This window comes from Arctopsyche grandis, chromosome 3 (genome assembly GCF_051622035.1).
Source record: "Arctopsyche grandis isolate Sample6627 chromosome 3, ASM5162203v2, whole genome shotgun sequence".
NCBI lineage: Eukaryota > Metazoa > Arthropoda > Insecta > Trichoptera > Hydropsychidae > Arctopsyche > Arctopsyche grandis.
This window is the reverse complement of record NC_135357.1, coordinates 4,466,326-4,490,176: the sequence shown is the minus strand read 5'-3', so window position 1 is coordinate 4,490,176 and position 23,851 is coordinate 4,466,326. Positions and strand designations below refer to the sequence as shown.

At 33.0% G+C, this 23,851-nt stretch overlaps 1 protein-coding gene across 1 annotated transcript; it reads left to right on the top strand.

Annotated features, from left to right (window-relative positions):
• Positions 1 to 670: 670 nt before the first annotated feature.
• LOC143909084 (uncharacterized) lies at positions 671 to 6,504 on the top strand. The gene is made up of 3 exons (XM_077426984.1): positions 671 to 1,143; positions 1,249 to 1,319; positions 1,389 to 6,504. The coding sequence occupies exon 3, from the start codon at positions 1,447 to 1,449 to the stop codon at positions 6,502 to 6,504; it is 5,058 nt and encodes a 1,685-aa protein (XP_077283110.1). The 5' UTR covers positions 671 to 1,143; positions 1,249 to 1,319; positions 1,389 to 1,446.
• The last annotated feature ends 17,347 nt before the right edge of the window (positions 6,505 to 23,851 follow it).

The window sequence follows — 23,851 nt, the reverse complement described above, 5'->3', positions numbered from 1 at the left end:
TTAAAAAAAATACGAAAATCGAAACACTGAAAATATCTTTCTCATACAGATAATTAAACTTTTTTTAAAATTGGTCCAGTTTCGGAGGAGAAAACTAGGGAATACGAAACCTCAATTTTGTCGATTTAAAATAGGTATTATCTGGTCGAGGCGCAACTGTCGCATTCACTCAATATATATATACATATATTGATATATATTGTCGCATTCACTCAATATATACAATCACTCAATATACATATATATCAAAGAAAGGAACGGAACAAAATGGTTTCGGGTATCCAGCCCTCTTAAGGGAACAAATTATGTATGTTAGCAATTCCGCAAAATAATTTTGCTAAAAATCTGTAACACGTCCATTATAATTAGTATGACATAAAATATCCTAAATTAGAATTCATATTTATGTATATATATTCTCAGTTTTTATATATCACACTTGTGTGTATATGTATTTATATACAAGGTGAGGTTCTTTGTTACACCGTACGAGAGGGACCGCAGTAGTAAAACGATATAATACGAATATCGATCGTTTTAGTTTTGAAACTTTATACACATAACATACATATTCGTTTACATTGACCTAATCATCAATCTTCATTTTGCTCAAATTCGTAAATATATGTATTGCAAAAATATTTTGGGCGCATGTTTGACTATTTAGACCAAGCGTTGATTCACTATTCACTCCTCACTTCACTTCCCGATCAGTAGTGACAGTGTGTGGATGCGAATGCGCAAATCTATTGCAAATCTACGTGCATGATGTCATTTTGACAAGTGATGTGTACATGCTTAAAATAGAAAGTAGAAAGACATGTGGCTGATTTAATTTTCGAATCGTTTTTACTACGAAGTGTACATAACATATGTATGATTTGTTTGACTTCTGCCATAACCTGCAAAAATTGCATCGTGATTTCCCGGCTACATACATTCATTTATCTACATACAAAAACTCATTTATCTACATACAGATATTGGCAAATGAAAATATAAAAATGTTCGTGATCGTGTAAATTAGTATATTTTTGGTGGCCGTCATATTAAATCTGACCTTGGAATGCGACGAGTCGAGAGGCTACGCGTGGGTGCTGATTTTTTTTCATCACAATCAAATTCAGAGTTTGTGTATAAGGCGTAAGTAACAAATGGTCAAATAGTTTAATCAAAAAAATATATACAAAATAAACAAATGGTGTTTAACAATATTATTAATAAATGCTAATGTTTTTGTAATTGTAGTCTAATAGATGCGTCGTTTTCGTCGATCTCTGTGTTTGACCTCTTTACTTTCGAAACAATGATGCTCTGTGGTATGTAAGATACATAGTTATGAAGTAGTTTTTATTTGGTGATGAATTAAATATAAATATTTTCTGCAGTATTGAGAGGAAACCTGAGAAAAATTGAAAGAAATTGAGATAATCATTTATACAAACGATGGATAGCACTAAAAGCGCGCCCACCGATCTCCAAGAAAGATTATTCCACTTTGCCAGAAGTTTCGTCGCAGAGTTAGAGGGCATATTGACACATCACTATGACATTTTAGAAGGCAACATAGAAAATTCAGGGAAATTCATAGAAATTCTTTCGGAAATACCGATTGTACCTGGCATAAAAACAAAGGCATTGCTGAAACCTCTCGAAAAACCTATGCAAGTGGTTTATAAAAACAAATCTTTAGAATTCTACAATTTGGTGTACGATTTTAAGAAATCTGAAGAAAGAGCAAGACGCGACTTTGTGAAGATCGCTTTTGACGTATTTAAATGTTTCGAATTGCAATTTAGCGGTATCACTTCGACGCGCGGTTTACCAAAGGCTATGCAGAGATTGGGTAAAGATGCAGCTCATAGGTACATTAACAGTTTTATACGGGATCAAGAGGACTCGCTATCAAATGAAAAAAATATCGTAAACAAAACTAAAGACTACTTTAAACCGCATTTGCCAACTTCTAAGCCAGAGTTCGAAAAAAAGTCTGAAAGAGTATTCCATGGAAAATCAAAGTCCAAAAAGATAGCAGGAATCATTTCTATTCATAAGAAACTCGTAAAGCCTGGATACGATATTCAATACATCTGCCAATTTTGTAAAAAATCACACGATGACTGGAATACGGCGAATCTATACGACGAAGTCGGAATTATAAGTAAAAGCGCTGATTCTGAAGATTTTATAGCACATGTCAAAGACAAATCTAACCATAAAAAATACGGCTTTCGTCGCAGTTTGTCTAAAGAAATTATAAGTGGATATAAACAGTTGGGTAAATACATAATGACTGAAAATTGCAAGGAGACTTGTATGTGTCCAAAATTTTTTAAACCTGCCGAATTCGGCGAGGAACATTATGATATGATTGTGAGGAAAATCGATGCCGATGATGATAAAGCAGTTAGAAACAGGATTTCGAAATCGGTTGACACATTACACAACGAGCTAGCAGACGACATAGAAATTTTAAGCAACCTGATCGAAAGTAATGGAGATAGAGCTTTCGAAATGTTCTTATCAGCACAGAATGATCGAGATAACAAAGCCGATGATAATAGAGAGAGTCATGCCGATTTGAAAATGAAGGTAACAGAAGTCAGTGAAAAGGTGACGGAGGTAAGCGAAAAATTGGATAATTTCAAACAAGAATTGACCGACCAACGTAATAAAAAACCTCGTGTTTTGTTCCGTTTAAAAAAACCGGTGAAATACTTTACTGGGAGAGACGCAGAATTCAATAAAATCCACGAAGCACTGAATCAAAGAAAAACGACAATAATTTCCCAAACTGCATCGATTGTCGGTTTAGGTGGAATCGGAAAAACCGAATTGTCCAAAATGTACGCTCAAAAGCACGATAAATATTATTTAAATATTATATTCATTGACTCTGAAAAACAAGATACTATATTGGAGTCCATTAAAGAGTTGGCGCGAAATCTTAAAATTGATTTAAAGGACGAAAAAGAAAAGGAACGGGACATGAAAGTTGTCGTGGAAAACATTTACGGGATGTTCAACGAAACTGGAAAGACGCTGATCATTTTCGACAATGTAGAAAAATATAACGACATAAAAAGATTTATTTTCGATGACGTGGCAGAAAACAATTTCATATACACCTTGATTAATTCTAGGCGGCAAGATTGGGAAGTAGGGGGGAAAGGTGATATTGAAGTGATTCGTTTGAATATATTTACCGATGAAGAAGCAATGAACTTTTTGGAGGTATCATTGATGAACGAGAGTAAAGAAGACCTTAAAACATTAACGAAGTTATTGGAAAATTTCCCCTTGGGATTAAAACAAGCTGTCGGATACATTCAACAGCAAAACAGGAAAAAGAGAAAGATTAGAAACTTCACTGTAAATGATTATCTATTATTATATAGAGAGCAAAAGGAAAAGTTATTGAATGAGGGCTTTAGCGATACAGATGATATTTACAATCGAACAGTTATGACTACATGGACAATCACACTAAAAAATATCGAAGAAAATGAAGACTGTGGAAAGATGGCGATTCGTATGTTTGAAATTATGGGCTACTTATCACCCGACAATATTCGCATTGAAGATATATTTAAAAGCCTAGCGAAGGACGTAAATGAAATATGGGATGCTGTAGAATTACTTGAACTATACTCTATGATAAGTATAGATGTTTCCAGAATAGCGAACATTCATCGTCTTGTGCAGGAGGTCACTAGAGTAAAACTTCGTGAGAAAAATAGAGAAGAAGTTGTTCTGAAACTCGTTTTAACATTATTACAAGAATCTCAGTTAGAAGAACATGTAGTCAGTATTTGGGAACATTCATCCAATTCTTCTGAATTAGTTAAAGACTTTTTTTACAAATATAAATATGGCGGGCAACGAGACACTCCTCTTCATTTATTGGCATCTTGTCGAAATGATACTGTTGCTATTTCCAAGATATTAAATCACTTAGGAAACATTAGTCTTCTTGAAAGTGTTAACGCTGCACTGGAAACACCATTGTATAAAGCAACTCGGTCTGGCAATTTAATTGTCATTAGATATTTGGTAGAACTTGGTGCTAATATATATACGACCGGACGATCATATCAAACACCTTTACATTTAGCCGTTGCTAATGGCCATGAAGATATTGCAAGATATCTTATTAGTAGAGATAGCAAAATGGTGGATTTAAGAAATTTCAATAACGAAACTCCTCTAGATCGTGCAATTTCCGAAGGTCATCTAAATATGGTTGAGATTCTCGTGCCAATGAACAATGATTACCAAATGTTCCACGCTCGATTAAATAATGCGACAAAATCCAATGACCCTGAAAAATTCATGGAAGTAATAAAAAATGTCAATGAAAATAATCATGATTTACTTTCGACAAAATTTAAGGGGGAAACTGCTTTGCATCTTGCGTGCTGTAGCTTTGATAAACAAGTAGTTAAATGCCTTATAGATAGGAAAATTTGTTTAAACCAATTTAATAGTAGAGGTCTATCTCCACTTCATTTTGCCATGCAGCGTGGAGATATTGAAATGTTGAATCTCCTATTGGATAATGGAGCAGATATACAATTGAGGAACAAAGATGGAAAAACATCACTGCATTTTGCATTTTTCAATGTTGAAATTTTAAAAATGCTACTAGAACAAGGATTCAACCCAAATGAACCAGATAATAACGGCGACACACCTTTCATTGATGCCGTGCGTTGGGGTAATACGGATGTAGTAAAATTGATGCTGAATTACAAAGCCGATCCACATGTACGTAACAAAAAGGGCGATACATCACTTACTTTGGCCGCAAAACACGATAAAACTGAAACGCTAAAAATTCTTTTGGAGTGTGGTGTTGATGTAAATCATATCAATATGGAATCTGAAACAGCGCTTCATATCATTTTTAATTATCAAAGAAAAGAGGCATTCGATTTACTTTTAAAAAGTGGTGCCGACCCTACAATAGCTTCTAAAAAAATGTCTTCATTTAATGATAAAAAGGCTGCCTCTGTAATTCATGAGATTGTTATTTTTGATGACATAGAAAAATTTAAATTACTCTTAGAGAACGGAATCAATTTAAACATTCGGAGTGCAGATGACTCCTCATTACTTCATTACGCAGTCGTATTCAGAAATATTAAAATTCTTCCCCTACTTTTAGATGAAAATATTGATTTAAATATAACTGATATGTATGGCCAAACAGCAGTCATTTACGCGATGAAAAATGATAACTTTGAAGCAGTTGAACTACTTTTGGCAAAAGGAGCCGATCCAAACATTTGCGATAACAACGGCAATACGCTTCTTCATTACGCAGCAGCAACGCATCAACTAAGACTATTCGAATTCATTTTTAAAAGAATTACAAATCCTCTTATTAAAAATCGAAACAATGAAACGGTGCTTCATTGGGCAGTGCAAGGTGGCAATAATCAGATACTCCAACGGCTTTTAGATGAAGGCTTTGATCTAAATGCCACTGATGATGACGGTGATACACCACTTCTTTGTGCTGCGATGTCCGGTCATTTATTCAAGATAATGGTACTCCTCAGTAAAGGTGCCGATCCGAAAATTATGAATTATTACGGTGATACTCTGCTTCATTGTGCTGCTTATAAATGTTGTAATATGGCACTCGAAGTGATCATGGGCCTTGGTTTTGATCTCACAAGCGTGGATAACGATGGTAAATCACCATTGCACAGTGCTGTAATAGGTGGAAATATATCTGCAGTTAAATTTTTCATTGAAAAGGGAATCGAACCGAACATCACTGATATCAATCATCGTTCACCACTTCATGACGTTGTTTTGATAGAGGACAGTTTTACTTCTAATATCGATATCGAAATTGCTAAACTTCTTATTCAACACGGTGCTAATATCAATGCAGCAGATAAATCTGGTTGTACTCCATTACACTTTGCTGCAGACGCAAATAAATATAAATTAACCAAAATGCTGCTAGAAGAAGGTGCTGAAATCAATGCACGTGACAATGGAAGTCAAACTGCATTGCACAAAATGAAAAATGCTTCAGCAGATCTCATCGATATGCTGATGAATAGCGGTCCAGATCAAATCAACATATTCGATGTGTATGGTAAATCGCCTTTATACTATTTGGCAAACGCAAAGTATGAGATAATATTGTTAATCTCTAAATTTGGTGATGTGAAGTTGAATAAGGAAGGCCATACTTTTTTTCATCTTGCTGTCGCAAATTATGAATACAGAGTTGTAGAAAATATAATTCAGAAATTTGTTAAGATCGATTTGAACGTGAGAGACAATGGCGGACGCACCCCATTACATTTGGCCGCTGCGCGAGGTAGAGTTGGAATTGTTGCGCTACTCGTCAAAAAAGGAGCAGACATTAGCGCCAAGGACAAATGCGGAAATATGCCTTTGCAAAGCGCCATGGAACAAAATAGGATAAAAATTGTGAAATTTTTAGAAAAAGCGCACAGAGGAGAAATCGCGTTAGCTTAAGTAAAAGATTTAATTTTTTTTTATAATGTTAAAATACTCGAAATGAAATTTTCCTTATATTTTTCAATACGTATTCAATTTGCAAGAATAAAATCAGAAAATTTTCTGAATTTATTTTTAAACCATACATATACTTTTTTGTACAATAAATGTTATTTTATATTATTTTTTATAAATTCAACCATTTTCTCGTTAAAAGTTGAAGCATATTTTTTTGTTATCCAAATATTTATCAGGATTTATATACATATATATCTATTTGAATTAGCATAACTTCAATATCCCTTGATGATTTTTGTTTGGTTTTCCAAATCAGTGTTTTCTATTAGGTTATATAACACGACAAATATCTTGAACATTGTATTGAATCTCCCAAGCTTTCACAATTACCAGTCTTTTATATTGAAAAATATATTTTAATTTTAATCTGTGAATATTGAGAATAATTCTTACCCTTTTTAATCCTGCATTTATTGTATCAAATGTTTCGATTAATATATGTATGTATTATTTATAACATAATAAGATTAGATAATTTTATATATAAAAATATATATTTTTGTATTTGATTGAATATAATTGTATACTCATATACATATCTGCTTATGTACATTCATATTTATTTACTTAACAAATTATAATGATTTTTAAACACAAATGTACGTTTTTTATTTAAAAAACTTCCCTCTATATCTTAAAATATTATAATACATATATGTACATACATATGTAGAAGAGTATTTAGGTTTCCAACCACCGGAAATGATAAATAATCCCAACATTTCGAATTTCAATTACCATGTATAATAAAATCGCGGTGATTTTCTTGTAATTTAGTAAAAATGGTACGATCGAGAAGCTGCAAGAAAGTTAAAATGAGAATGGTTATTGTGTTTGTTAATTTTTATTTTTATTTAACAACTTTTTTATTCGAAGGCAGCTTTTACGTTTTTTTTAAATTTCTTGAAAGATATTTATATTTATAATAATGTGATACAATCGTATCACATTATTATAAATTTTCTGTGAAAAGTCGGAAAATTTACTTAATCTCACTGCTGTTTTTTGTTTTAGTACAAAGTAATTTTTATCAAAAGTTTTCTTAGTAGTTTTTAATCTGAGAAGAAATCGAAATATTATCATGTACATTAAAAAATGTGATTACAATTGTAGAAAATTGAAAAACACCCGCCATCAATAATTGAACATAAATACGGACATACAATCGTAATCGAAAAGCTGGGCTTTGGCTGAATTATTTACCTGTTAATTAATTCACACGATCTCTCACGAGCAAATTAAACACGAGGATTATTTCGTATTACGAAGGAAATAAATTACACTCACTCGTAATGTGTACGCACATTCTTTCGATCGATTTATGTTACGCGAATAATTATCTCACACGCGAATAGAGAAAATGTGTTTACATTCATGCATATGTACATACATATGTACATACATACATACAATAATATAAATGGAAAACTAGCAGTCATTGTGGCAACGTTGAATTTTGTATGACGATTTGATGTATCGTAATTGAGTTTCCATTCGATGCCGCTTGTAGACATTTCCGCTTGGAAGTTGACAGAATTAATATTAAGAGCAGAGAGAAAATGTCGTCTCACTGATTGAATTTTAGAGCTCAAACCGAACGGCTTGTCTGGACCGGAAGTGTAGTCTGCACCGGCACTTTTCCGTTTATCGTTTTTCCTTTACATTAGTAAACATTTACATACACATTTTATCCTTACATACTAAAATATAACAATTGAAAAGTAAAAAATTTGGATGTGACTAACCCATGGCTTGGTGACATCTGATTTTTTTTCTATGTATTTGAGGCAGAGAAATTTAATATTAATAGAAGTGGCTTTAGGTGTCCTTTTGTTGTCAAGTGACATTCTGTCCACGGACAGATCTAAATAATTTTAGCATCAGTCGTATTTGACGCTTGGTGCTCGACGTATGTCCGAAAAAAACTTCTCTGTTTGTTTATATTACTCGCAAGATGGGCAAGCATCGGTAAAAATTGCACAATACATTCAAAAACACACAATAAACAACATGGGATACATTTTTATAAGAAAATTGATCCGATTGTATTCCGTGCGATGTAGCGTATTTATAGAGACGCACCGCGTAAAATTGACAACAATTATTTATTCGTAAGGGCGCCTCTATTCTTATTACATCTATCTGATTTGAGGTATATAAGAAGGTCACAAAACACAATTCATTTACAAAAATTATACTATACAGTAGGCCGAACTTTTCTCAGAAAGAGGTGGTTAGAGAGAGAATGATTTATTGTTTACATATAAAAACGCATGTATGTATGTATGTATGTGGGTATGTGGCGGACGCGTCAACCAGTATGGAGATTTAAAAAAAAACAAATTTTAGAATGCCAGGAGTATATATTGTGCCTAGGGGTATTTAATAAAATAAATACACGCGCAAAACCAATCAGCGTGAAGTGGTCCACGTGGACAAAAACGTTTGGCCAATTAGAGCAACGACGATCCATTCTGACGAATGGGTGCATTTTAAGCATCCACTGTAGGGATGTGGCGACCGTGGCCGTGTCCAAGAGACGCGGGGTAGCGGGGTAGCGGGAAAGTGGGGACCTGAGCGTCTGACACGTGCTCCTGATATTGATCATTTGCGTTGAAACGGGTAACGTCGGCGTCAGATGCACTGTACGGGAGCGTACACATCCACAAAGATACACACACACACACACACACACATTCATTCATAATTTCGAACGGGTGAACGGGTTGGATCAGCGAGCGTGTAATGCGCGCACTCAAAATTTTACTATTAATACACAAATATGTTGGCAACGACTCCTATATCTAGGGCGATATATCTGCTCAACCGGATTGCTTGTGAAATTGACCTTTTCAATATAAAATATCCGAATCTGGTTGAGTGGTTGTTGAGGAATGCCAGTGGTTGATTTTGCCAAATATAAATGTGAATGATTGTTATTTTTATGATTTAATGATTATAATGATGTTGTGTTATTATTGTTATTATTATAAGTTATTATTATTGTTATTATGTTTAAATGATTATGTTATTATCATTGAATGACTGGCCAAAGTGACGCGTTGGAGCTCTCTGTAATGTCACTGTGGCTAATATGTTAAATAAAATAAAAATAAGTGCGCATGCCTATAAACTACCTTACATTATACTTTTGGAAACCACCCGTTGAAATCAACGGACACACACTAGTTTTCTACATATTGTTTGGTCTAAGGTCGGGTTTCTTAGTCTAGAAACCATGACTGTTAGTCCAGATCTTTTGTTTGCATGGATTGCATTCTGCTCTCACACATGCAACTTAGGTTCAAAGCATGCATTCTGTACGTTCAGAGATTGACTTGCGTCATCATATTGACTTTAGATCATCATCAATGCATGTACAATATTTCTTGACATATCTTCTAAATTGGATACTATTATGCAAAGCTCAAAACGTAGTACATATGTATTCAGAAGTCCCGGCTTTGAATCGAAAAGTTTAAATTGTCGCAATTTTTCCGGCTACCGTTAACGACGCTCATTTTTCGCAAACGAGTCGACTCCGACGTCGTCAAGGAAAAGTGTTCGAAAAAGTTTCAAAGTGTATAGTTATGATTTTTTTTATTGAAGACTGGTGTGTTGTCCGATAAAAGCGGTGCAGCATAAAAATTTATGACCATCATAAATTTCGCAATTCGCTTCGATAAACGGTCAAAGCTAATATTGATAGCATCGAACCGATGGCCGGCTTTGGATTACGCGGTTCGCTTTTTCTCCTGAAGATTTTCGGTTTACGTGCAATTTTTTATCTATGTTTTTGCAGTTTTTTTTTTTGCGAAATTACGTGTATAAAATATACGACGGTTGGAAAATATCGGGGGAGAACCAATCGAATTATAATAAAAGGAAGCAATGAAAATTTACAACTCCTCGGATGCTTTTAGCGTTAAGGAAAAGTATGCAAAAAATATTGAACATTTAGTACACCATTTTGATATATCTACATACATATGTACATATGTAGATATAGTAAAATTAATTTCGAACAAACATATGAACCGTTACAATTTAAAGTGGCATAAATTCACTTTTCTTCATTTCGAAAAATATTTCGCAAAACACTTAATATAATATTTTGCGTTTGACAATACGCAATATTTGCAATGTTATACAATATTTCACAATGCTTTACCGAGATTCCGGACATATCAAATTAAAATAAATGATAATAATTAGTGAATAAACAATAATAATAATTGTGTAAGTCCAACTGAAATAGTGTTCTTGGAACTGAAAATTGGATTTCCGCCCCTTTTTAAATATAACGGTTTATATTTATTTATTTATTTTATTTTTACATAGATATATACCAGTTAGGCCTAATAGGTAAGCCCCAATGCGCCTTCTTAGACAATTTATTACAAGCATCACAGCATTTTTTATTACATAAATCACTGTATTTCGAGAGGCTGTATAACACGAAATTATTAATTAATTAATTAATCCATAGCGACATGAATGGATTTGGACTTGTACATAAATTTGTACATATTGTACATATGTAAATCACATTCAGATATTTGTGACAAAGCAGGTAGGATGGTTTTCACCAATTTGATGGAGGAAACGTTTCAACCATGAAATCAGATAAATTGGCAAACTCTGATAGGAAACGATCGACTTGGAGTCACTAATAGCCAAGTTTGACCAGCAGCATTAAAGATTAGCATGGGATCGAACCCAGCAACCTCTCGATACTAAACATAAACGCAACCAACGAGCCATACGTGGCTATATGTTTGATTATCCAACTATGAATATAAATTTGAACCTCCAAATTTGATATATTTTACTAAATCGTGGCATTCTAACTTACATTGTTCGTAGATTACAAAATTTTCTGACAAAAAGTTTCATTTGTTCCTTTTTTTTTCAACTTTTACGCACTGGAATAACGCCACACAACTTAAATATCTTCTGTATAAAAATTTATATTTGTTTATCCACTATACAAATATATGGTAATATTTTATTTTAATTTAGAACTACAATTTCATAGTACGTACTTTGATTTAAAAAAGTTCCTTTTTTTTACTGTATTTTTTTCAATTTTAATTTACATGGACAGAGCTGGTCAATTTATATAAACATACATACATATATTGTAGATGGGTTTCAGAAGGTCCAATTTGGCTATACCTGAGCAACGCCGGAATTTGCTCGAAGTTACTATACCATAAAAGCATGTAGTTTTCAATTTATAATCATCTGTTTTCATGATACTCAGGATTACGGAATTTTCTATATAGTTTCAATTTTTTTTTCAAACTTCCAGTGACCCGAGCAACGCCAAGCAATTAACCAATTTTAACAATATATTCACAATGTTTCAAAGCAGGCTGCTGAATATACGCTTACAATAAAAAGAGCACTAAATTACGTTTGTACGTCATCTGGATTTTCCGCGATGTGGAAATTCACCCTGTTTCTTTACCACGGGGATTTTCCGCGCGCCGTTTGCGATAAAGCAACTGATATTTATTTTGCCCAACTGTTCCGTTGTTCCACCCCTACTCTGGGATACGTATACAGATCAATAATCAATGACCGCACATCATCCCCGGGGGATTATTCCGGGACCGGGGATTGCCCCGTGCACAGCAATTCCAAACCGCAATATTGTTGACCGGAAAATGAGAATTCGCAATGGCGTGTTCGAATGCTGCTGCAACATGGTTTTAACCATTTCCATTACATGCTGCTTGGAATGGAGTAACAACTTGGCTGGTGAAACTTATAAAACACAATATACATACATACATACATATGTACATACATATATATCATATGAGACCTTATACACTTTCCTTCATTTTGAGAAATATTTCGCAAAATATAAAATATAATCTTTGCCTTTAACAATATTTAAAAATACGGGTGACCTGTAATGCGTTTATTCTACTTTTTCGAGATTATGGACATATTAAATGATAAAAATTTTAAATTAAGTCAAACATAAATAGTGTTTTAGGAACTAAAAATTAGAGTACTGCCATGCCATGACTCATATATAAACTTTTACTGTAAAAAAACTTATTTGGCTTATTTCATTGAAAATTCTCATCTTATTTAAAAAAAACATTATTGACATAATTTTTTTTTATTTAAATAAAATATTATAGATTTAATATTTTACATAGATATACATAGTATACCAAGAAGGCCTAACAGGTAGACCCAATGCGCCTTCCTAGGCAATTAATTACAAATATTGCAGCATTTTTATTACATAAGTCGCTGTATTTCAAGAGGCTGAAAAACACGAAACTAACAATTAATTAATAAATACACTAATCCATTGACACATCTATGGATTTAGACATGACCATAATTTTTTACATATTGTACATACATAGATGCCAGCAGTATGGTTTAATGGTAGCGTGTATGTTTAGCACCAAGTGATCAGTGGGTTTGATCCGCAATACAACTCGTTAGATTTGGGGGTATTTGTGACTCCAAATCGATCGTTTTTTATCAGAGTTTTTCAATTTTATCTGATCATTGTTGAAACGGTTCCACAAAATTGGCAAAAATCATCTGTATTTATTCTATGTATAATTTGTAAAAAATATGTACAAATCTAAGAATCGATAGATTTCTCAATGGATTATTTCTGTAATTAATTAATTAATTGAATGTTATTTCGTGTACTTCAACTTCTGCAGATACAGTGATTTATTTAATAATAAAATGCTACATTGTTTGCTATTAATTGTGCAGGAAGGCGCATTGGGGTCTTCCTGTCAAGCCTTTTTGGTATATATGTATGTAAAAATAAATCAAATTCAGATATTTGTGACATAGCGGGTAGTGATGATTTTTGCAAATTTGTTAGAACCGTTTCAATGAAACGGTTCCACGTTTCAATGAAATTCAGATAAATTGGAAAACTCTGATAAGAAACGATTGACTTGGAGAATGAATATCCAAGTATGATCATCAGTATTAAAAATTAGCACTTGATCAAATCCGGAGCAATGTGTGGGTTTATTTAATTTAAATTTTTGGTTTGAATGAATCTGAAAAAAATACTGAAACTTTTGGCAGTATATTCAAAAATTATTTCATTTTTCTGATGAGATATAATCTCACACGAAATACTTATATGTAATATTATTTTTTAAATTTGCACATTTTTACATTTAATCTCGCTGAAAGCAAAAAAAAAGGGTCACGACGCGATGTAACGATCTCACTTTGTACACGTAATGATCCACTCGTGAGTCGTTTCACACGATAGTGGCCAAAGCCCGTGTCGATTTAAATATTTTCAGTAACCGGTATCACAATCGCTTCATTTATATACATATGTTTAATAGTATTCTATATAAAATTTGCTAAACAAAGAAAGTACGCGTAAGCGAGTGTCACCGTAGATAGAGAGAGAGAGAGAATTCTTAGTGAAAGCTCCTTTGCAAAGCAGAAGAAGAACCGTGTGAAGTTTTCAGTTTTCAGTTTGTAAAGGCAACTAAAGTCCCGACAGACAAAGCGTCTATTTCAATAATGACTTCAGCTGAAACTCGAACAGAATACTTTGAAAATGTCGAGTTTGGAAGTCAAGTTTTCAACGAGTTGGGTACACGTGTGGACGTTAATGACAATGAGAATTTTTACAACACCTTTTATTTTAACTTCAATATATTTGTATACCGTGTGTTGTTGAAAACACTTTGATCATTATGTAGAGACTATAATTCAATTTGATATTTTCATTTAAATACAATACATACAGATTTGATTACCTCAACATCTTAACAATAGAACGAAGATTTAATTAACAGTATTAAAAATTAACATACATACATACATATATATCGTTCTAGCTTGCATACATACATACATAAATCTTCAATTAGGATGTTTGGTGAAAAGTTTGTCAATATTTTTTAATACCATTGAAAGTTTTTTTTATTTTGAAATTAAGAAAGAAAATAAGAACTTATATATGTATGTATGTATGCTTCATTTAAAATCTTCAGCTCATCTTTATCCAGCAATGTACGTAAAAAATCTTACGGATTATACATACAAACACACGTTCATTGTTTATGTACCTATGTACATATTAAATCGGTCTCCGTGACGAGACAGAATGTTAAATTACAGAAAACGCAAATATCGGAAGGCAAAGATCGAAAATCGAAAGATCTTAAGTCGAAAGATCAAAAAAAAAAAGGTGCATGGTAAACGGTACATACGCACGTATATACTCACTTAATTTGCGCGAGCAGGATACAACAGGAACAAGAGGAACAGGCTTTTCTTCCCGTATTAATGTGCGCGCGCAGAATACGGGAGGAAAAGCCTGTTCCTCTTATTCCTGTTGTACCCTGCTCGCGCAAATTAAGTGAGTATGTACCTTTTCCATACACCCTTTTATTTGATCTTTCGACTTAAGATCTTTTGACTTAAGATCTTTCGATTTTCGATCTTTGCCTTCCGATATTTGTGTTTTCTGTAATTTAACATTCTGTCTCGTCACGTAGACCCGTATAAAATACACTCTGAATCATTGTATTTTGTCATTTTAGACGTGGAAAAATTCTAAATAAATTGCAATGATAAACGAACGTGAGAGATTTTTCCACCGTGCTCGAATAAAGCGGTAAAAATGAGCTTTTTTCGTGGAAAACATTGCGTTTAAATAATATATGTATATACATGTGTGTACGAGTCGTGTGTCGCGAATGAGATACGTTTTGTACGTGCTCGTTATGCGAGTGCTAGCTCCTCGCTATAAGCATCGACTTGGAAAACTACATATAGTAAGAATTAATGTATGGCAATGACGTTCAAGAAATCTTGTGCATTAGTTATTTACCTATACAATGATATTGTCTACAAATCAAATCATCACAAATGATTTTCACAAATTCGTCCAAGTCAAAATCTTTCGGTACCCGCCATTATTGCAATTAAGCCTCTTTAGAAATGGATAAAGCTTGGATATTTGATATGATTTTAAATAAATTGATAGTTTTATACATACGTATATGTATGAGTCCACTTTTCTTCTTTTCGAGAAATACTTCGAAATTATTTATTTATTTATTTATTTTAAACAGACCATTGTGGCATAACAGGAATTCCTAAAGCGCCACAATGGTCAAAAAATATAGCACAAAAAAGAAAAAAAAAACAAAATAACAATTAAACATAAACATAAATACATTCATACATAAACATAAAAAATAGCATTTATAATAACAGATAAAGTAAAAATATCAAATAAAATATAGCATAAGGAATGCCTTGCACCTACAGCCAGTTTCAATAAATATGTAAGAAACAACTACAAATACAAAACATCCCTGTAAGGCCCAAATGGAAGAGAGTTAATCAAAATTTCACTCATAAATCACAATCAATCATGAAAACAATGATGAGCGCAGACTACCAGATAAATGGGTTAGAGTAATTTCCGACAATTTACGCTCACTAAGGTGGAAAATATCACATTCAGTTTCGGCAGCAATGATTTCATTAAGAAGTCGGATAGCTCTTGGAATAGGAGCCATTCGAAAAAGGACTGTGCGGGCAGGAGGTACAGCCAGCAAATGATGATGTCTACCACGCACATAGTGATTAGGGACATAAAGTCCCAACTGCTCCAGCAACAACGGGCATGACGTATTACCACGTAAGAGCAGGAGAACGAAACGAATTAATGAGAAGTTTCTCCGAAGTTCAAGGGAATTATACCCAAGCATGCCCAAAAGGAAAGGAGTGGGGTAGAGATATGGGTAATACCCATATTCTTTCCTATATAGGAAACGAAGAAATGCTTTTTGCACTTTCTCAATCATCAGAGAGTAATTTGCTTCATACGGATTCCACACAATCGCATTATACTCTAGCTTACTTCTCACAAGCGAATTGAAAAGCAAGCGAGAAGACAAAGGATTGGAGAATAATCTTGCATATCTCAAAACAAATCCAAGTCGACGAAAGGAAACGTCAGCGACTTTCTTGATATGGTTGTGAAAGGTGAGCTGAGGATCAAAAGTGATACCCAAATCGACAATAGATTCCACACGCTTCAACAAGACGGATCTAATGGAATATCCGTGACAATAGAGCGAATGTGCACGTCCATAGCTCATAATTGCACATTTGTTTAAATTAAGTTCAAGGCCTAAACTAGAACTGAACTCCAAGACAGCGTTAATATCAGCTTGAAGGAGAGAGGCTTGCCTCTCATCCTTGACAGCAAAAAATAATTTAACGTCGTCAGCAAACAAGAGACATGATGCATTACATAAAACTCTAGGGAGGTTATTAATAAGAATTGTAAATAGTAATGGGCCTAAAGTGGACCCCTGAGTAACACCAGATCGAGTAAAAAATGAAGGAGATTCATAAAGACCATATCTAACAAATTGCTTCCTATCACTAAGATAAGAAGCAAAGAGTTTAAGAAGACGCGTTGAAAAACCCACTTCAGCTAACCTGATCAAAAGAGCGTCATTATTGACTTGATCAAAGGCTTTACGAAAGTCAAAGTAGGCTACATCAACTTGCTGACCAACGTCAACTTTAGACATGATCAAATGTGTGAAGCAGGCGAGATTAGTGGTAGTGGAACGACAGGGTGTAAAACCATGTTGCTCATCACACAATAATCTTTTAAACTGCGCAAGAATCAAACGGTGAAGGATGATGTCAAAAATTTTGGGAATAGCCGAGATAATAGCAATAGGTCTATAATTTTCAACCTCATTTTTAGAGCCACTCTTATGAATAGGAATGAATCTAGATAATTTCCATTTTTCAGGATAATTACCAGAAGCAAGAATAAGGTTAAAAATAAACTGAAGAGGCTCTATGTAAAAGCGAATTACAGATTATAAATATAATGTTTTGCGTTCAACAATATTTAAAAAATACTGTTGACCTGTAATAGGTTTTTTCTGCTTTTTCGAGATTCTGGACATATCGAATTAAAAGTAGTGATAGCAATGTGTGAATTAAGTCAAACTGAAAATGGACTTCCGCCACTTTCAAATATGATTTATTAATTAATTATTATTATTATTATGTATTTTTAATTGTATTATTTTACATACATACATATTTACATTGTGTTGTCATAATTCTAATATCATTATATTATGCTCGTTTGCTTCGTCATTAAAAATTTGTATTATCTATTATCTATGTACATATTATTTATATGGACGATGGGGACTGCACTATTCTTCCTATCGTATGGAATAAAATTTATTATTACTATTACCTACATATTTTATAACAGCTCATATTTACATACATACATATACATATATGTTTTTTATTTTACATAGATATATACCAGGAAGTTCTAAGGTAGACCCAAAGCACCTTCCTGGACAATTAATTACAAACATTGTAGCATTTTTATTATATAAATCGTTGTATTTTGGAGAGGCTGAAGAACACTAAATTAAAAATTAATTAATTAATCTAAAGAGACATCTATGGATTTAGACTTGTACATAAATGTTTACATATTGCACATATGTATATCAAATTCAGATATTTGTGACAGTGGGTAGGATGATTTTTGTCAATCTAATGGAGGAACCGTTTCAACAATGAAATCAGATAAATTCGCAAACTCTGATAAAAAACGATTATCACAAAATATCCAAGCCTGATCAGTAGTATTAAAGATTAGCACGGGATCGAATCCGGTAACCTCTCGGTGCTAAACATAAACGCAACCACCCAGCCATAATGCTGGCTGTATATGTACATATGTAGTTGACTTGAAATAAATAAAAAATCATTACATAATTATTGCGTTGTAAAATCGAAAAGCGTCCCAATTATATTTTTAAACACGGGATTACTCTAGTTAATTCGATCGAGACGGAATTGAACGAGCAAAGAATTTCTAATTATCAAACGAAAGTTTCCTTGATTGATTTCGAACGAAAGTAACGGTCGTACAAAACTCCCTTAATCTCTCTATCTCGGTTTTTGTTTATCCTTTTTTTCCTTTCTACTCCCCTATTATCCCGAAACACGCCTTCACACAAAAAAAAGAAAACGCTACGTCTCACACGACTTTGACCGATCAATTTCATTAACAATAAAAAAAATCATAAAAATCTACAGTTGAGAATTATTTCAATTAACGTAGAATGATATCAAACCATGGTATTAATTATACGGGGTCTTATTTTAGACGCGGTTCGTTCCGCAGGTTAAATCGGAGGATGAAAGTAGCCCCAATTTACCCCCTCGAAGGGGTATACAGAGCAGAGGATAGGAGGGTATGGGGGGTGGGTTATTTCCGGCAAACTTCCGTGTTTCAGCACAGGTAAATTATATTTGTGCCACGTCCGTCAGAGCGTCTCTCGCAAATTATAGCCGTTAACTTTTGCGCTCGCCCTGTGTACGACGTTCACCCGGATGTCGTCAATTTGATATTTTGCCAGCCCTAAATACTCAATATTTACATTTTGATAAAAAAGAAGAATATTTGGAGCGTTCGAAACTTTCAAAGCGAGTCCTGTCTGACAAACTATGAAGATCGTATATAAAAAGTATGCACATATGTACACAAGTTTGTGTTGAGATGATGCTAAATTTTCAGGCTTAATCAGATTTTTTAACGGCAAAAAGGTTTTCCGTTGGACACTTTCATTTTTTATCAATTCAAAAAAGTCCTTTTAAATGATTTATACAAAATTAAAATCAACATGGATAATAATTTAAATCAGAATTAACTAACAGTTGGGCTGAAAAGTTCGGAGGCTAGCATAGAAAAAATCTTTTTTTTGTTAGAATTTGATTTTATTATTCAATATAGTTGCCTTCAAGGGCGATACAACGATTATAACGGTCATACAATTTTTCGATACCATTTTTATAGTACGATTTGTCTTTAGCCTCAAAATAGGCGGGGTATCGACATCGATACGGGGTCCAAAATACGATTTTCTCCATTCGATAACCGTGGAGGAAAATAGAAGGAAACAAATTGATTGGCAGGAAAAAGTTATCCTGGCTTCGAAACATGCGCATTTGGACCGATATGAGCGCCGAAGAACTATTCTGAGTCGCTGAAGACCGATGCGGATATCTTCAAATAATCGACGAGGTGGTCGCCAACGTCCAGATGCGGACAGGGCATTAAGAAGAAGAAGAAGAACTCTATTTTAATTCGTGAACCAATTCCTTTCCATAGACAACCGTTGAAATCAACGGGTGCAACACTAGTTTCTTAAAAAAAAAGGACTCGATGATAAACTTTTTGTTTATTTATGTATGTATGTATATATTCTTCCCTAGCGTTTCTAGCTATGACAAATATTATAGCTTGTTAATTTTATGGTATTTCTTTTATTTATTTTTAAAATTTTATTATTTTAATAGTATAGTATTGTTTTTTTTTTCATTAAAAATTTAAACAGAAAAAGGTGTATTGCAATGTTTGGTTATTGAAAGTTATATATTATAAATAGTAGGTAGGTAGTAGCTTTCGAAACGAATCCGTCTGGTAAAAAAGGTAACAAGCTGCTGGTTCAAATCTTCACACACCTCGGATCTTTAGAACCTGTAGTCATCTCAAAGAGCCTTTGATCAGAGATGGACTGTTTTGAAAGCTCGGCCTATTTCGAAAGCTCGGTCGGCTTGACCCCGTTAGTCAGCTTATCGATTTGCGACTGACTTTTGTTCTCACCACGGTATTTATAAACGCGCGTCCCACATGTTTAGAGCCTCCTTTTTCATGACCCGAGGCCACGTATGACGGACGCTGGAAAAACGATTTACATCAAACAAAAAGCCTCGTCGCGTGAACGAAGTTGTTATGAGCGAAAAGCTCTCAAAAACTGCACTTTTTATTTTACATTTCGACGAGGGACAAGTTTTTATCTTAAGTCATATTTTAAATGAGGTATCAAACATGATGCAAGAAACTAACTGGGAATATGTTATATTATATATACATATGTATTAGGGGTTCCAAAAAACCGCCCGAAAGAAAAAGCAACTTTTCGGTGTTTTACAAATAAAAACCCGGTTTACCGGCCTTCACAGGTTTCAGAAAATTAGTATTTTTTTATGTTTTAAATTTTTATATCGAAAAAATATTGTAAATATACATATGTATATGTAATATATGCAAAAAAAATTAACACAATTTAATTTCTTATAAATTAAATTGCGTGGTAAAAATTATAAACTTTAAATTATACATATATTACAAATAATAAAATTTGTATTATATATCACAGCCGTAAAACGGCAGATCCTGAATACGTACAAATATTTAAATGTTTTAAATAAGCTGCTATCAAAAATATATTATTAAAAAAAGAATGTCTTATCTCGTGAAATAACTATGTATGCTGAGATGAATTGTGTTCGAAAACGTAATGAACTATGTAATATTTCCATCTTTCAAGTTATTTTTCCATACCTGTTATTGCTTAACTTTAACTTGTTGAACCATTGTAATTTTCGGAAACGAATTCACTTACGATAACGTTTTCTATACTTTTATACCTGAACGCGCAAAAACAACAAATTATGGAAAACCCAATTTGCCGAAATTCTGAAAGGCCTTGTGTAGGTTATTGAAACTACTTTCAATAATATTTTATTGTCTTATGACCTGGTCTTCGTCCATTACTAAATCTCAAAGTCACCGCTACACTGTACCTGTTTTATTGTTCAAAGAAATTTACGCCTATTCCCTAAGAAAGATTAGATATATGTACACATTTTTTTTTGATCTTTCATAGAAATTTGAAATTCATGATTGATAGTTTTGAGGAAAAAAAATATTTATTAAAGAAAACATTAAGAAGGCGGTTGATCGAGCCAAAAAGCCGGCTTTTCAGTTTCGGTTTAAGCCGGCTTGGAAGCCCTACATACATACATACATAAACTATGTAAGGCGAGAGCATTCTATAGGTATAATAGCATTTGAGAGCATATTGATTGTTTTCAATACCTCGTGAAACCTTTTAAAATCTACGAGAGGAAACTGAACCACTTCAAAATATAGGCTTAAATTTCTAGAAAGCAAGAGAATATTCTAGTATTTTGTAAAATAATTGATAATTGAATTAGTGATTTTAATACTCTTTTTCCAAAAATTCTACACTATTTCAATATTAAATTATATTGAATTTTCGAATATAAGTATAATTGATATCCGAAAAAATTGTAATCCGGATTGATTACAATATTTTATCCTGAAAATTTTAAATATAACGATTATATTGAATGTTTATTTAAATTCGTAATCAGAGGCACGACGATACCCATTTCATAACAAATAAATATTCCGAAATAAAAACATATTCCCGTTTCGAGAATAATCACAATACAACAAACCGCCTAGTAACTAGTCTTATTTGATCGACATGTGAGCCGTTGAGTGACATGTGAGTGGCAGTTCAATTTTCAGTTCCAAAAACACTATTTCAAATTGACTTAATGCACAAATTGCTATCACTACTTTTAATTCGATATGTACAGAATCTCTGGAATGCAAAATAAACGTAGTACAGGCCACCAGTATTTTAAAATATTGTTCAACGCAAAACATTATATTTAATGTTTTGTGAAATATTTATCGAAATGAAGAAAAGTGGACTTGGCCACGTTCAAATATAAGGCTCATATGTACATATTTATTTACAAATACAAAAAATATAGTCTTCTTTTAAATTGAAATTCACCGATATTTTCCATCGAAAACTTTGCATGCCATATTTTTAGTCTAAAGCTACGAGCTTACGTGTATTTTCACGAATGAAAACTTTACTTCAGAGACGATGCAGTTAAATGTCAGCAAAGCTTATCCCAGAGCTTTATACGCCAACGTGAAAAATCGTTCACATCCGGTTTATCTGCTTACGCGCAATAAACACTGTAATATATGTTTGGTTTTATTTGTATGTATGTATGTTTTCAAACTGGTTTTCTTACGACGAACAAACAAAGCGCATTTCATTCGCACTTGCGATACAGTACGAGATTATTTCCATTTACTTTTGAGTACGCGAGACAAGGGAAAATATGAAAATACAGGCTTTTGTTGTCGGGCGGAAAATTTCTCCGGGGTTTTTCAATGAACTCTGTCGAAAAGTTTATAGTGAGTGTTGCGAGAGAACCTTTGCGAGAAACTTACATACTTACGTACGACGAAAATAGCTATGGCTTGCGAGCAACAAAAAAAGAACAAAAACGTACAAACATACATACATACATACATACATATATGTATGTACATATATACTGGTGAAAAAATACTTTTCACCTGACGTGAAAGTCTTTCGATAAAGAATAAGTCGCAGCACGAAGACTTTTCCATTACGCAAAGTTTTCCCTGGCGAAAAACATCAATTGATATATTATAAAACGTGTACACAGGGACATTTTTATGAATCTTCGTATACGTTTACATTTAATAGATTTACGTTTGTACAAGTTGATGTCATAAAAATGTAGACTTGTTTCTATTTCACAATCTTTGATATAATAATGGAATGAAATTGCGACCTATGTATATATGAGTAAAAACAAAAAATGAGACATTTTTTTCTCGTATTCAGTATAATGAACATCTTGTATTTATCTTTTAAGTACATTTTTCGGAATTCAGAACATCATTACTAACATTATTTAGTTTCTGTAATATAATTTTGGCTTTAAGAAAATATTGACATAATTCAATTGAACATATCAAAATTATATAAATTATTATGCATATGTACCAGCAGCGTAGACAGGTGGTTAACATATTATGCTTTCAAATGGAATGGTCACGGTTCGATTCCCACTAATAACTGTTTTCCAGACCTTAGTTTTTGACCCAGATCGATCGCTTCCCATCAGAATTTGCCCATTTTTATGATTTCCATTGAAAATCCTGTAAATTTAAAGTTATTAAAGATATTCAGCGTCTTGAGATTCGTCAATTTGTATAATAAAATACTGAAAAAATTTCTCCATAGATGTCACTGTGAATGAAGTTTGTATGAATTCGCATTATATAAAAATGCTTGTAATACATATATCATTGTATTGTATCTGTATTAGTAAATTTTGTAGTAGAGATTTTAAATACATACGAATACATTGGGAAATTATTACATAAATTAAAATATGTACGTTTTCATATTTTGCATAAAAAATCATCTTTGTATGTTGTGAAATAATTCTAATTTAATAAAATAATATTATTTATGCAATTATTTGTCAAAATTTAAAATATATAACATGTTATAATTATTCTAGTTTT

Bases quoted from the DNA above. Each gene is read 5' to 3' on its own strand.
- LOC143909084 (XM_077426984.1), top strand. From the start codon at position 1,447: ATGGATAGCACTAAAAGCGCGCCCACCGATCTCCAAGAAAGATTATTC.